This window comes from Protobothrops mucrosquamatus, unplaced genomic scaffold (assembly GCF_001527695.2).
Source record: "Protobothrops mucrosquamatus isolate PMUCROS unplaced genomic scaffold, P.Mucros_1.0 scaffold1360, whole genome shotgun sequence".
In the NCBI taxonomy this organism is placed as follows: Eukaryota; Metazoa; Chordata; class Lepidosauria; order Squamata; family Viperidae; genus Protobothrops; species Protobothrops mucrosquamatus.
The window spans coordinates 130703-146045 of record NW_015387552.1 but is presented as its reverse complement, the minus strand read 5'-3'; the positions used below and the strand labels follow the sequence as shown (position 1 = coordinate 146045).

The following is a 15343-nucleotide window of genomic DNA, read 5'->3' as shown; positions in this document are numbered from 1 at the left end:
CCTCTCTACTGCCCATTACTTCCTTGCCATCTTCCTTCTTTACTGGCCTGTTTTCTTGACTTTTTTCTTGTTATTTATATGTTGAAAGAAACATTTTTTATCTTTGACTTTTTTTTGCAAATCTTAGTTCAATCTGAGCCTTTGTTTTCCTGACCATCTTTGCAGATTTGGGCTATCTGCTGATATTCTGCCTTAGTTATGTGTCCCTCTTTCCATTTTTTTATACTTATCTTTTTTGTCTTTCAGTTTATCAGAATGATTTTTGTGCAGCCATTCTGGTTTCTTCTTGGATTTCTTGTTTTTCTTTTTCAGTGGTATTGTGATGAATTGGGCTTTTATGATCATATTTTTCAGTGTTTCCCATGCTTCTTGAGTTGACCAACCAGAAATGAATCTCCAGAAATGAAGCCTGCACCAATGGTGGAGAAAGATAAAAAATGAGCTTCAGTCAAGTTTATCTTTCATCTTTCTCATTTCTGGAGATTCATTTTGGCCAACACTGTGGGGATAAGCAAGGGGGTCTCACCTTCTGTCATTCAGAGCTCATCTCTAACACATCTCCCACCTGGCCACTGTGGGAGATGAGCTATTTGCACAGCCCTTTGCCAGCAGAGTCACTTGGGTTCACAGAGGAAGTGACACCATGTAGGGAGAGCCCATCATACTGATGGAAGAGAATGGGTGTAGTTGGGGTTGTACTATGGGGGTCCTTGGCGCTCTCTGGGCTTGGCTGTTTTCTCTGAGATGTTTCATTATCTACCTACATAACATCTTCAGTGCTGCTGCAGCGTTACCTAGTTTGGTAATGAAACATCTGCAAGAAAACAACCAAGCTCAGAGAGCGCCAAGGAGCCCAGTCTAGTGGTAACTGGGACGTGAACTCCAAAGGAATAGATGGGCCACTATCTAGACTAGTGACGGCGAACCTTTTAGAGACCGAGTGCACAAACTGCAACCCAAAACCAACTTATGTATCATCCTGTGCCACTTGGGCGTAGCCCATTGGGTGATATGGCCCATTGGGTGGGTGTGGCCAATTGGGTGGGCATGGCCCATTGGGTGGGCGTGGTTATGGTAACAGCAGACTGTGTGGGACTAAAAAGTTCAATCAATTCCAAATTTGTAAGATCTTTTTTTTCCCCACGAGCAGTTGAAATTGATTGAAACTTTTTTTTTTGCACACGGTGGCAGAGCCCTAAAGTGAAAAGGTTTTATAAAACCCAGCTGAAGGCCTAAGACTGGGGCACCGGCGCGTGTGCCCACAGAGAGGGCACTGCGTGCCACCTGTGACATACATGCCATAGTTTGCCACCATGGACTTAGGGTTACGGCTACATCACCATGAACTCATAGACATAGAGCAAAATGGACATTGCCAACAAATTAGGAGTGCTTCGGTATAGCTAGGAGGGTACTGACTTTTCTAGCCTGCCCTATCTATGTTGCCTGAAAAAATACATGGGAAAATCCCATTGGAGAAAAATCCCACATAGGGTTAGGGTTAGGTCACCATGAACTCATACGGCAAAATGGACATCGCCAACAAATTCGGAGTGCTTGGGTATGGTTAGGAGGGCACTGACTTTTCTAGCCTGCCCTATCGATGTTTCCTGGTAAAATACATGGGGAAATCCCATTGGAGGAAAATTCCACTTAGGGTTAGGGTTAGGTCACCATGAACTCATATGGCAAAATGGACATCGCCAACAAATTCGGAGTGCTTGGATGTGGTTAGGAGGGCACTGACTTTTCTAGCCTGCCCTATCGATGTTTCCTGGTAAAATACATGGGAAAATCCCACTGGAGGAAAATTCCACTTAGGGTTAGGGTTAGGTCACCATCAACTCATAGAGGAAAATGGACATCACCAAGAAATTCGGAGTGCTTGGGTATGGTTAGGAGGGCACTGACTTTTCTAGCCTGCCCTATCTATGTTGTTGTTGTTGTTTTTTGCACAAGTAAGTGGAGGCCTAAAGTGAAAAGGTTTTAGAAAAGCCTGCTGAAGGCTTTGGACTGCCAACAGAGAGGGCTCTGCGTGGCACCTGTGGGACGTGTGCCATAGGTTTGCCACCATCACGGATCTAGACTGTCCTCTGCCATAGAGAGGTTGGAGCCCTGCCCATCCTGGTGCTGTGGGGAGCAGGCAGTGGAATGACCACGTACGTGGTCCTCTGAGATTGTGGCTGCTGCTTTACCTGAAAGAAGCCTTGGAGGTCTTGAGGTGCTCCAGGCGGAAGAGGCTGCCTCCTGATTCTGCATTCTTGAGTAATTATCATCTGATCACCAACCTTCCCTTCTGGTGGCAGATCAGCTCCCCAGCAGGCCACAGGGAGAAGATTAGCTGCCCTCTTCATCTAAGACCGCACTGGTGGCTCTCCTGGGACTTGGGTGGGGGATCCGCAACTCTCTTTGGCCCTTTATACTGTCAGCAGCTTCTGAGGCTATCAAGGGTGGTGATTTACCGGAATGCCAGCCCAGTTTGGGCCACCGGAGTCAGCCTGCATCAATATGAAGCAGGAGGTCACTCGGTCAGTTAGGTCTGGAGCCGGGAGGCCCGTGGGCGATTCTCTGCTGGTGCTTGCATGGGAGAGGGCAGCCTCCACTTGACCCAAGCAAGGCAGAGGTGCTGCTTGTGCGCTGGACTTCTCCTTGGGCGGTGGGAGATCCCTGCACAGGAAAGCACTAGGCGTGCTGGAGAGGTTTGTAAGAGCAGCAAGAGGGCGGCAGGATACATTTGAATCAAGAAGCAACGTTTGCCTTCTCCTCTTAAGAGAAAGCTTCAAAGCCCCCTCTGGCCCTCTGCTCGGGTGGCCAAGGCCTTCTTCCCCCGCACGCTCTTTGAAAGGTCGGCTCCAGAAGGGGGGGGGGGAGCAAGCAAGCAAGCAAAGGCTGGCTGGCCGGTTGGGCACGGAAAGGGTCACCAGCTCGCCCCGGAGCACCTGCTGAGCTTCGGGCTGCTCTCCTCCGCTCGGCCGGTGCGCGCGAGGCGGAAAGAATGGCCGGGAGGCCGCAGTTTCTCGGCAACGTCCGTCTTTGCCCCGCGGGCTTCCTCTGGCTGGTTTCGCCCGATGCGAAGGGCTTTCCGGGGCAGAGCGGCTGGCTCTCCGTGCCCCGGGCCGGAAAGGGAGCGCTGTGCCCGAGCCCCCGCGGCGGCCCTTTTCGCCAGGCTCGGCGCACTGCGACTTGCCTTCTTCTCGGCTCACTTGCCCATCGCCGCTAGCCCGCTGCTGCTCTGGACCGCCGGGGCGTCCTCGCTCACGATCCGCGCGCAACGGCTCTCCTGCCGCTCCCGGTGCAGCAGCAGCGGCGGCAGCTCCCCATTCCTTCGCCCCTCGCCTTCCCTTCCCTGCTGGCGGACCGGCTGCTTCCCCGAGCGGTCCTGGGAGGCCAGACTGCTGCACTTGGTTCGCCAGGCGGCCTCTCTCCGGACCGGCTCCAGCCAGGAACGAGGCCTGTTTCGCATTAGCCGGCCTGATCGAATCAGGGCCATTAGCGCGGCTCCAGGCGGCGCGCAGGTCTCGGGCGGTGGTGGATCCCGAAGGAAGGGCCGGAGCAGTCCCCACGGCTCAGCGTCCGCCCGCCCATCTGACCTATCGAGGCGGCCGGCAGTGTGTGTGTGGGGGGGGGGCACAAGCGTTGCGGCTGGAGCCCTCACACGCGGGGAAAGAATTGGAGGGGAAGACCCTGGGCCGCAGCTTTCTGATTTGGCGCAGTGCATGCCCAATACCTCCTGCTGAGGCTGCCCTCCCGTCCCTCCCCCGGCGCTGGCTGACAGGCGAGGCTGCTGCAGCCCCCAGCGGCCCTTCAGAGCGAGCTGCTCCAGACGAGCTGTCGTTCCTCTGCCCGGGACCGTCCCTGAGAAACTCATTAAACAGCCGCAGATGGAGGAGGCCGTCCGCAAGCAGAGGCTGAGGAGCAGCTGGGATTACTGCGCCCCCACCAGGCAGGCCGCGTCTCCCAGCCTTGGGCTGCCCAGGAGAGAAAGGGGGAAAGGCCAGGGGGAGCAGAGAGATTTCTCTGAAAAGGAGACGGGGGTTAAACCTGAACGGAGGAGGCCTCCTACCAGCCTTCGGCTGGCTGCCCCAGAAAACCCCTGAATTTAATGCTGGGTCCCTTTCTCTCCAGCGGAGAAGCCCGTGCAGGAGCCAGTCTGCCACCTTCTGAGGCAGAAATTATTTCAGGTCGCTTAACTGAGCAGCTTCCCAAAACAAGCCCTGAAGAAGCTAAGCTGTGAGGTGGCTAAACTACAAGGGACTTCAGCTCCCGGAATACACCGAGGGCTGCAAGTGAACTGTCTTTGGCCTGGTGGGAGATTGGCAGAGCCTCCCTCAACAAGCCCTGGGCTGTAGAGCTTTGTCAGTCGTAGCTGACATTCGGAAGAAGCCTGCTGGTGACTCCCTACCAAGGATCTTCATGACTAAAGACCCCCTTTAAACTCCACTTCGGACACTTCTTGCCGCACACACGGAAAAGCGTTCGAGCAGCCCCCTCCACCGGCCCAGCCATTCTCCGGTTGATGGCTCTTCCCCGGCCTCACCGGGCCGCCAAAAGACTCGGCCCTGTTCATTGGGCAGGTCTGGACTTGATTGCCAGAAGCAGAGGCCGGAAGAGGCGGAAACGGCAATGGGGGGGGAGGCGCCACGCCAGGGGCCAGGCTTGCAGCGACCAGATGTTCCGAACAAGGCCCAGGGCCCCTTGGGCAGACCAGCCCCCCCCCCGCCGGCTTTTGGATTGTCCCGCCCCGCGGCGGCTCCAGCTGCCAGGGTACCCGCCGGGTGCGCACATTGCTGGGCGGGGGCGCAGGGCGCTTCCTGCAGTTACGAAGTGTCTGATTGAGGCAGGAGGCGCCAGCCGCTCCCTCGGGAGGGCAAGGACCCCGCACAGGGCCGGGCTAATGCAATCTGCGGCCGCGGCAATTCAATTAGCCTCGAATTAACCCAGCAGCAGCAGCAGCAAAGCAGCGAAGGACAGAGAGCCAAGGCGCCCAGCAACACGCTTGCCCGTGGGGAGGGGGGGAGGGAGGGAGGGAGGGGCGAGGAGATTCCCAGGGAAGGGGTGCTCTCTCGCCTCACTTCTGCGGCAAGAGTGCCCCGAAATTGGGAGCGCCCTTGGCCACGGCCGGAGTGGGCCGAGAGCAAGCCGCCCGCCCTGGCGCTTCCCTCCCCTGCCTCGCCCAGACAGGCGACCGAGAGGTGCCCCTAAGGCCTTGGCGGGTTTGGTCGGGGAGTAGAGCCGGGCTAAGGCTGGTCCTTCTTCTGTCTGAGCCCCCCCCCCCTTTGCCCAATAAAGACATCGCTACCCCCCCCCCCCGGCAGAGGAGCTGACGGGGTCAGGCCGGACAGCCTCCCGGGGTTGGGCCGTTGCGGACTGCGGGTTCTCTGAAAGTCCGTCTCCCGGTTCCTCTCTCTTCGGAATAGGAGGCCGGCTGGTCTGGCCGGCTTCTCGGTGAGGCCCCTTCGAGCTCTCCTGGGCCCGAGGGAACCTTCGCCCTTGCCCCCTGGGAGCACAGGCTCGCGCCAGGCTTGGCTGAAGGAGACCTTGGCGAGCTCCGGGATCCCTCCGGGCAAGCGCCTGGCCCCCCGCTCGCCGCTCGCCCTGGTCTGCGAGTCCAGGCGGCCGAATCCCTCCGCCAGCGGGTTTGCTGGTTCCGGGGCCAGCCGCTCTCGCCCTACTTCTCCACCCCTCGAAAAGGGGAGGGCGGGGAGGCGCCCCGGGGCCCAGTCTGTTTGGCTTCCCGTTTGAGGAGCGTTGTTGTTACTGCCCAGGCCGGGAGTCCTTGAAAGTTGCGCCCGCTAGCCGGCTTTCTTTCCCAGCTGCGCCCGAGAACTATTTTCATTTCTGTCCAGGGGATCCCTCGCCCCCTTGGCATGATACTCTGCTGCCGGGGCTGCGTTCCCACGATCCGTGAGGTTGCTAGCGAGGATTTATCGTGTTGTGAAATCCAGCTGTAGGTTTAGTAAGGTTGTGCGAACCAGAACAGGCTTCTTTGCTTGCAATAATGGCGAATGTCTGTAGCTGGGGTGTGGGATGGGGGTGAAGGTTCGTCTCCGAGCTTGTGGGTTGGTTTCCGAACGTTTCGTTACCGGGCTGGGCAACCTCTTCCGCGGAGTCCAGGGGGTTGCCAGCGTCGGTCTTCTGGGGAAGGACGCAGAAACGGCCTTCGCTTGGCCCGGTGTTGTGTGGACCCTGCCCAGCCGTCTCTCTGTCGGGGCTTTGTAAGGGAAACTATGGGGCGGGAAAGGGTGGCTAATCTTAAGCGGCCTTTTCTGGGCCCGAGTGGACGGTTGCCTGCTGTGGGGCAGAAGCCGGTGCCCCTGGCCCCTCTCTTCCCTACCGGCCCTTCTCTTGAGCGGAAGGGTCCGTTCCTTGCAGGGCAGGGGCTCCGCGCAATTTTTAATGGGTTGTTCGACGGCACTCCAATCCCGCACCCCAGCCGTAGGCGAGCTCTCCCCTCGGCGACCACGGCCAAGAGAGGCATCGCTCTCCGCCGCTTGGTTCGACGTGCTCCGGAACGAGACGACTTCCAGAGCGTCCCGCCTGCTTCCAAGGGTGGAGCCCGAAGCCCCGGAAAGAATCAGCTCAGCTTCTCTACTGGGGCGGAGCGAAAGTTCAACGCAGGGAAGCTTAAATCCACTGGATTTTGCAGGGGCCCATGTGGCTTCTGGTGCGCTCGGCATCAGCCCCGCGACCCCGAAACTCGGCCTAGCTCCTTCCGGGGCTAAAATCGCAAAGAAGCCTGCGGGGAGGGGGTGGATGATTTCCGCGTCCCGAGAACAATGAAGAAGCCTGCAGAGAAAAGAAGGGCGCGTGGTATTTTCACGAGCAGAGGGCTCCCCCGCGGCTGCCTCTGTGGGCGGTCCACTGGAAGAGAGAGAGCAGCCTGGGAGGTTTACTATCCCCCCAAACTCCAGACCCCCGGTAGCCTCTCCGCTGCCAGGGACTGCGGTTTTCTGACCAAGTGCTTCCAGTGGGAGAGCTGGCAGCACAAAGAGGCCTCGGGACACCTGCGGATCACGGTCGCCGGGTGAGCAGGAACTCAGGGGAGCGTTTGTACGATCCCCCGACCCCCTCCTGGCCGCCGCTCTCCTCGTCCGAGGGATGTTTGGGGGGCCAGTTTAAAGCCGCTCTCTGCACCGTGTGTTTGATCTCCGGTAAGACGGGGGTGGGGGGCCCAGGAGCACCTGTTGGTCACCGTTGCCGCTCGTCTTTTGAATAAAACAGTGGAAGAAAAATTGCGGCGCCGTCCTCGCCGCGCAAGGCGGTTGTCCAAAGAGCCCCCGAGACCCCCCCCGCCTCCCAGCCCACGAGAAAAACGGAGGCATCAATGAGAATATATGACAAGGAGATAAACGCACGTTTTCCGAAACAAGATTTTAGCTTGGATTTTAATTGCTTTTAGCAAAATAAGGGAACAAATACAATCCTTCGGTTTCAGTGATGAATATTTGCACCAAATACAAAACAATAAAGACATAAAGATTCAGAAAACCTTACAAGAAAAAAAAAATGTTCCGTGATTGATTTCAGAGGGTTGAGAAAAGAGCCACTTCCGGGGGTAACTTTGGCAAACCTTCAAAGCAAACTGAATCTTAGACTGCGATAAACGCGCTTCCAAACGCTCACAGCCTGCAGAGAGCTGGCTTGCAAATTAATACAAGCTGGAAAGTGAATTGACCGCACTTGCTGTTGGCAGCAGATGAGGAAGACTTTCACCCTTCGAACACCGGAGAAGAGAAGACCGGCAGCTCCTCATATCATCTGCACACAATCAGGTAAAAAGTGAAGAAAGAAGCTCAAATAAAAACAATTTTTAAGGGGAAAAACTTTCAAAATTCAAATGTTTTTGTAATCTGCTGAAAAACTGATTTTTTCCCCCCTGACTTTCACACACAGTCTTTCAACAGCCGGACTGTGGATATGGATTTGCCACTTGGGTGGCTGCCCTTGTCACACCATTCAGAGAACGGCCGTTGCCAACTGCCCTGGATAAGAAGACCACTCGGCTTCGGTGGGCTCGCCCATTCCCTCCCCCCCGTTTTACTCAGGGGAAACGTGCTTGTTGGGCACAGAATTGCTTTCAGGCCCTGGACTGTGGGGCAAACAGCGGCGGGTCCTTGTGAGGCTGGAGAGAGGAAGCTCTCCACTGCAGCGGGCGAGGCAGGTGGGCAAGGGCTGCCCTGCCACAGGCTGGATGCGACAGCTGCAGTGGGGAGCTGCAGCATGGGTGGTGGGGGAGAACCAGACAGGGCCCTGCAGGGATCTGGGTGAGAACTGAATGCTGCTCCAACCAGTGGCAGAAACGGGGCTCACAACTGTCTCCTTAGTAAGGACCCTTCCGGTACTTGGGTGAGTCAGTTGCTTTGTGCCATTCTGCAAATCTCAGAAATGCGTTAATTTAGGAAACACAAAACCTGTTTTGGAATCACTGCTCCTTAGTCGATGGCCCAAAAGTGGGTGGTTTGCTCCACAGCCCCTGCCCCCCTCCCTTCTTTGCCCTTTTCGCTGCCCCAGACCCCATGGTGACTGGACACTGGCCAGAGAGACCAAAGGGACTGAAGGAAGCCACCCTCTGAAAGGCGGAAACGCACTTGGCAAGAAGCAGCAGAACTCGGCTCCATTCGTCGCCCTAACAAGAGGCCCTTGAAGGCTGCCAGCCCCCCCCCCATTCCCTCCCTCCCTCTTCTTCCAGAAACAGGGCAGCCTTTCTCACCCCCTGGGCTTCCCTGGGCTCTTTCCCCGAGGGCCGCCTCTCCATCCAGGCCATTGCCTTGAGGAAGGAGGAGTTCACCGCGGGGGGGGGGCAGAGGCGCTGCTACATGCCAGGCAGCTGAAGACTGGCAGGAAGAAGCCATCCTGGCCCTTCTTGCGGCGCAAGGCCCTTTAAACACCACGGCTGGCCGGGGCTATTTTCCCAAAGGGGAGGGAGGGCCTGTTCAGCACAGACCTGGGCCGAGGGTGGGAGAAGGCCGGCATCCGACGGCCGGGGCCCACTGAAGTCCCAGATGGCCAAGAAAGGGCTGCTTCTTCCAACCTCCGCAACCGTCTTGGCCTGCCCTGGAAGGGGCGGGGGGGGAGGGGGCTTCTCCTCCCCCTGCTTTCCGTGACTCCCTTGCTGATCTGCAGGGAGAACCGCGGCAAAGCGCGCCTTCCCGAATTGTCTTCCTGCCCACACTCCTTTTTCTGCCTTGCTCTGGGGTGCGGGGGGGGGAGATGATTAACCCCCGTTAATTGCAAACCAACAGGCACAGACTTGCCCTTTTTTGTACTAGTGTACCCTCCCCCCCCCCGGAAGACTGTTGGCTACAGACCTCATCTTCCTGCATACTTTACCTGTCTCGTTAGGGGCAGACAAGGTCGCCCACCAGGAACGGGCCCGATAGGAAGAGAAAACCACCTTTCCCGGCTTAGCGCAAACCACTGAGGGAGGGGCAGGAGCTGGGCCAGGCTGCGTCAGCCCAAAACGGCCCCCCCCTCCGGCCCTCCCTGGATTCTTTTCGGAGCCCCTTCCCCGCGCCAGTCCTTCCCTCCAAGCACGCGGGGACCCGCTACTGGACGCAGCCTCCCTCTTTCTCGGCTGCCCGAGGGAGGCTCCAGAAGGGCGCGGGGAGGGGAGCCAGGGCGCAGAGGGCAGGGTCTCGGCGGCTTCTGCTGGCAAACCCGGGGGACGAGAAGACCGACCTCCGCCTGTTCGCACTGAGCTGCAGCAGCCGCTGCGACTGTAGTTATTGGCGGTTATTCTGCAGTGAGATTCACCGTCTGAGACTGGAGGAAACTTAGTAAGTCAAGTCCCGGCCGAGGACCCTCTAAGAATATGGGCTATTCCAGGCAGGGTGGGTTATTTTTTGTAAAATATTAGTTTTGTAAAATTATGTTGATAATCACTATTTCCAAATAGCGAGGAAGTCCTTTAATTATGACTCCGAAGGCTCCAATCAAAATTAGTCTAACAACGGATTTATTTTTATTACCATTTTCATTATTACTGATTACTTATTCCACATTTTACCCGCACTATTGTAAACTGCTTCAACATTTACATAAATGACAAACTCGGAACCCCAGGGTGACCGTTGCCGCGATGCCTACCGGGGCTCCTCTGGCTGTGCCCGCTTGTTCCGAAGTGTCCGTGGGGGCTTCTCCGCCCTCCAGGGTCAGGGCTGTCCCAAGGGGGCTTTTTCAAGAGGCGACTGGACTTTGTTTTTCCTTGAAGACGTTTCGCTTCTCACCCAAGAAGCTTCTTCAGTTCTGATCGCCCCTTCCTTCCCTTGGGGCCTCTCCGGCCGCTCCAGGGTTCAAGTGCACGTTTCTGTGGCGACTTGAGGACCCGGGTTTCCAAGGCGGGCAGCTCCTCCGACCGCGAGGAGTTCCGAATGACCTTTTGGGGCCTCTCATGTCACGCCTCGCGCCGTTTCGTCGCTGCTGTTCTGATCCTGAATGTTTATTCCAAGGTAAAAAACAGTTTCGGATGTTGAACCGGTCAGGAAGTTTATAGCCGATTCGGACCCGCCCAGCAGCCACTCGCTGTTCCGTTTTGTTTTATTTTGTTTTGTTTTGTTTTGTTTTGTTTGGGGGGGTTGCAAGGAAAAGAGATTTCAGGCTGCTGAAAACAAAGGTGGGATCCGAATGCAAAAGGAGCCTGCTGGACGGACAGGTGGCCGAGGCGTCTCGATCCTGCTCCACGTTCACCTCCTCCGAGGTTTCGCGGTTTCTAGCGTGGAATTTTCTCTCTCCGCACGCGAAGCGGTCGAGAGGGCGGCGAGCCCCCCCCGGCCGTTTCCGCCTTCAGCCTGGAGGGGGAACCAGGCTCATTAAGGGCCCGAGGTGACCACACGGAAGGGGGAGGGGGCTGATGTCCCTCCTGCGCTGTCACTACTTCATGGAGAACGGAGAGGGTGAATCTGGTTTGCACCGGGTTGGGGAGAAAAGGGGAGAGCTTCCTCTAACGCCCGGCCATCACCGGCCCCTTAAAACCGCTGACTCCCGGCTTTGCACTGGACCTCCCGGTAGGGCGACAGGGACACCCCCGGAGCAAAGGCAGCCGCCGCCAGGACTCGTGACCGGGGCTTTGGGGATCGGGCGCAGATGAGCGGGCGTGGGGGGGGGAGGAAGTCCGCAAGCGAAGGCGGCTGGCCGGCTGGCTTCCCTTCATTGAAGAGAAAAGCGACCATTGACCTCCGCGACAAGAGAGCTGCTAATCCGGGCGCTGGAACCAGGCAGGAAAGGGCCGGCGAGGCTGGATAGTAGCCGAGGCTAGGTTCCTCCAGCCCCACGTCCGAGGGAAAAGGGGCTGTCTGGATGAACGGCAGCGCCTGGGCTGTCCGGGTGGAGCTTTCGGGTCTGCAGGGGGAACTGTGGCCTTGCAGAGGTTGAGAAAGTGAGAATCGCTCCTCGGCCCCCCTCATTGCGGGGTGGGGGGTGGCGCACATAGGCGGAGAAAACCGAGGTACGGGCGGTTCCTCCTGGAATTGACCCGCGACCCGCCCCCACCCCCTGGCAATGGCCTGTCAATCACTGCTAGCGGCCACCAATCAGAGGGCTGAAGCCAGGGCATTTTGGCAGGCGGAGATGGCTTCCCGGAGAAAAACGCCTGCAGCGCCGGGGGCCCCCTGCGATCTCCCGCAGCGCTCAGGCGCCGAGCGGAGGCGACCGGACGGCCGTCTTCTCGGGAGCAGCCCGCGCCTTTGCGTTGGTCCGAGTGGCCCTCCGACGGGCCCCCTGCAGGCCCCTGACCGAAGCGCGATGTGGCCTTCCAGGAACTTGGGGCGGCCTCGCTCCGGGCGTGGCTCCCGGGAAGCGGCGGGCCTGAGCGCAGAACAGGGCAGCCGGACGGCGGTCGGGGAGAGCCGCGCCAGCTGCTGAGGGCGTGGGATGGAAGGCCCGGGGCTGGAGCGGGAGCCGGGCCCTGCACCGCCGCAGCCCCCCGAGCCCATTCGCTTCGGTATCGATCAGATCCTGGGCTGCCCTCCGCAGCAGAGCGGCGCCGACGAAACAGTAGCCCACGGGGGCCTCGGGGAAGCCGACCTCCAAAGCAGCGGCGGCTACGAGGCGGATTACGGCCCCGCGTGCTCCCTCGGGACGTACGGCCTCCCGGAGGCCTCGGCCGGCAACGGCGGGGTGATCCGAGTGCCCGCGCACCGTCCGATTCCCTCCGTGGCCGTCCACCCTCGGCCATCGGGAGCCAGCCTCGCCTTCCCTTGGATGGAGCACAGCAGGCGACTGACCAAGGACCGGATGGCAGGTGAGCGGCGTTCGCGGCTCGGAGCCCCTCGAGGAGGCGATGGCCTGGCCCCACCAGCTTCGGCCAAAGCCCGGGGCTCGGGGGCTCAACTGTACAGAAACGCTGGGCAAACGTGGGGAGCGCGGCGCGTCCTGCGGGTCCCAGTGGAACTCGGGACAAGCAGGCTGATTCCCAGCCCTGGGGGTGGGGGTGGGGGTGGGACGGGCGGAGGAGTGAAGTCCCGGCCCTTCGCACGCGGGCCCGGAGGGCTTCCTAAGAGAGCCGACGCACGAAGGCTGGCCTTCGCTGGCCGCGGAGTGCCGCGGAGGGGAAACGGCCAGGCTGAACAAAGCCTTTTCATACAGAGCAGAAAATGGGAACTTTTTCCCGAAGCTGCCCTAGAAAGAAACCAGTTTTGGGAGCGGCGAGGGCAAAGGCGACTGGTCATCGGGGCCTGGTCATCAGGGAGCGGCCCCGAGGAAGCTGCTTTTGAGAGGGTCGGGAGGAACCAGAACGGCTTTCTTGGGGCGGGGGAAGCGCGCACTTCTATCTGGCTCCAACTAGTCTTTGCTAAGCAGGCTTGCATTGGGGTGGGGGACGCTGGGGCGGCGCTTGGCTCATCCCGGCTCTCCAGGCTCCTGGCTGCGATAGAAAAGTGGGGTTCTTTGAGCCCCCCCCCCGGAAGAGTCCCAAGCACCACCAGTCTAGGGAGCCAAGCGGCGGTCTCTTTGCGTTGTGGATCGCGCAGCTGAATCGCTGATCGAGCGAGCCCGACCGCCGCGATCGCTCCCACCGCCCCCTCCGGTAGGGAGACCACCCGCCCTTCTCTCGTTCTCGGGGGCTGACGGAACATCGTGGGGCGCGTCCTGGGGAGGATCCCGGAAACTGAGGTCTCCGTAGCGACACGATCTGCTTCGGGTTCCGAATCCTGAGGATTTCCGCTCTCTCGGTCTGCCCGTAGCCGCGTTGCCGCCCTTCTCCGTGGCCAGGCGGGTCGGCCACCCGTATCAGAATCGCACTCCGCCCAAACGCAAGAAGCCGCGCACGTCCTTCTCCCGAGCGCAGATCTGCGAACTAGAGAAGCGGTTCCATCGGCAGAAATATTTAGCCTCCGCAGAGCGAGCCGCCCTAGCCAAAGCGCTCAAGATGACCGACGGCCAAGTCAAGACGTGGTTCCAGAACCGCCGCACAAAATGGAGGTACCGGGCCGGCGGGAGGGGCTGCGCAGAAGGCGCCGGGGGATGGGCTGCGGGGCCTCTCCCTCTGCTGGGGGCTGCGGTCGGATGGCTGCTTAGAGCGCTTCTCTTCCAGCGACCGTGCCGGGAGGGGCTAAGTTGGGAAAGGGAGGCGCCGACGCTCCAAGCACCCGCAGAGGGTTTGGGGTAACGGGCCGGTGGCGGGCGTAGTGGGAACTCAACTCCCTTCTGCTCATGCTCAGAGTTCCCTTCCCCTTACCGGTTCCAAGGAGCCAACTGGGCGTCGTGTCCTCCATGCTTTCAGACGCTGACGCCGTTCCGGTCTCTCCAACAGGCGACAGACTGCGGAGGACCGCGAAGCGGAGCGCCAGCAGGCCAGCCGGTTGATGCTGCAGCTCCAGCCAGACGCCTTCCCGAAGAGTCTGGGGCAGCCGCTGCAGCAGGACCCTCTCTGTTTGCACAACGCCTCGCTCTTCGCCCTGCAGAACCTGCAGCCCTGGGCAGAGAACCACGAGGTCGCCTCAGTCTCGGGAGCCGCCACCCTGGTGTGAGCAGAGCCATGCACAGACCTGGGGGCGGCTTCACGGGCTGCCAGGGGCATCCTGCACTTCCGCGCCGCTCATTGCCAGGGAGCAGCTTGCTCGGAACCGAGTGGATTCATCGGGGCGTCTCCCGAGCCCTCCGCCCGGCAGAAAAAGCCCCAGACTCCAGGTGGCAAGTGGCCCGGTTAGGGGCAGCCGGGTTCTAGCCGGCCTTGGGTGCTTGCAGACCGCACCCACAGGAAACATGGGGCTTAGAGAGGGTTGAAGGCTGCCTGGCCCTCTGCACGGATAGCCCAGGAAGTTGGAGCCCAACGCAAGGCAGATGGGGAGGGGGCGGTCACCCCGTTCCTCCGCCCGGCACTTCCCACGACCTTCCTTTTGAGTGCCTTGGGTCGTGAGTGGGGAACGGGACATCCACCTCTCCCCTCTGAAAGCCGGCCTCTTCGCCAAAGCGAGCAGTTCTTCCCGTGGAACCTGCCCAGGTAGCCAGATGAAGATTAGTGAGATCTTTTGGATCGGCGCTAGCTCGCAAAATGACTGCGCGGGAGGCAGAGGCGACCTCCGGCCAGCCGCGTGGACCAAGTAGAGACCACATCCCCTTCTGGCTCTTGCGTTCCTGCTGCTCTGCCGGAGTTGCCCCAGGATCAGGCCCGAAGCGGCCGCGGGGGTCTGTCGCACCGCATAGGGCGCAGGAGTTGCGGTTTGGGCTCCTAATGTCGCCGTCTCTGCAGCCGGAGTCAGACAGCCCGGAGTCGCGTCCAGGAGGGCTTCCTTCATTCCCGGACGCCAGCCCCTCACCCCCAGCCCCTCCGGACCGCTGAGAAAGCACCAGCCGAGGCGCCCGTCCCGCCAGCGTGGAGTCTGCTGCCTGCGGAGTCTCTGCTCCGCCCTCCTTCCAGCTTCGCTCGGGGAATCCGCAGCTGCTTTTGCTGCCCCTGGCTGGGAGGGAGGGTGGGCCCGGGGCCGCTGGTAGTTCTCCTAGCGAGCTTTGCCTCTTCCGGGCCTGGCCGTTGCCCCCCCCGGCATGGCTGGGTGACCCGAAGGCTGAACCTGGGGGCCCAGGAGAAGGAGCCACGACGGAGCTCCCTGGCCTCCTCTGGGGAGCAAGGCAGGACTTCGGGGACCGGAGCTCGTCCCAGCGGTTGGGGCGGGCTCTGACCTCGGCCGCTGGAGGGATCGCGCGGAGCAGGCGGAGTTGCTTGGGGCCGGTGCGCCCCCTGGCGTCCAGACGGAGAGCTGGGAGGCAAGAAACTCTTTGGCGTCGCTCCACCTTTGCTGCGCGGCCAGGTGAAGGAGCGCTCGCAGCACCGGCCGGTTGGGCAGGAGGCCGAGCACCCGGAGCAGCAGCGCCGCCTCCTTCATTCAGGCCCCCTCCTCTGGTTGCGCCT

The 15343-nt window shown here is 59.9% G+C and overlaps 1 protein-coding gene across 1 annotated transcript; it reads left to right on the top strand.

The window, feature by feature from the left end:
• Positions 1-11868: 11868 nt before the first annotated feature.
• TLX2 (T cell leukemia homeobox 2) lies at positions 11869-13964 on the top strand. Its single transcript, XM_015821593.1, has 3 exons — positions 11869-12238; positions 13179-13416; positions 13748-13964. The coding sequence occupies exons 1-3, from the start codon at positions 11869-11871 to the stop codon at positions 13962-13964; spliced, it is 825 nt and encodes a 274-aa protein (XP_015677079.1).
• The last annotated feature ends 1379 nt before the right edge of the window (positions 13965-15343 follow it).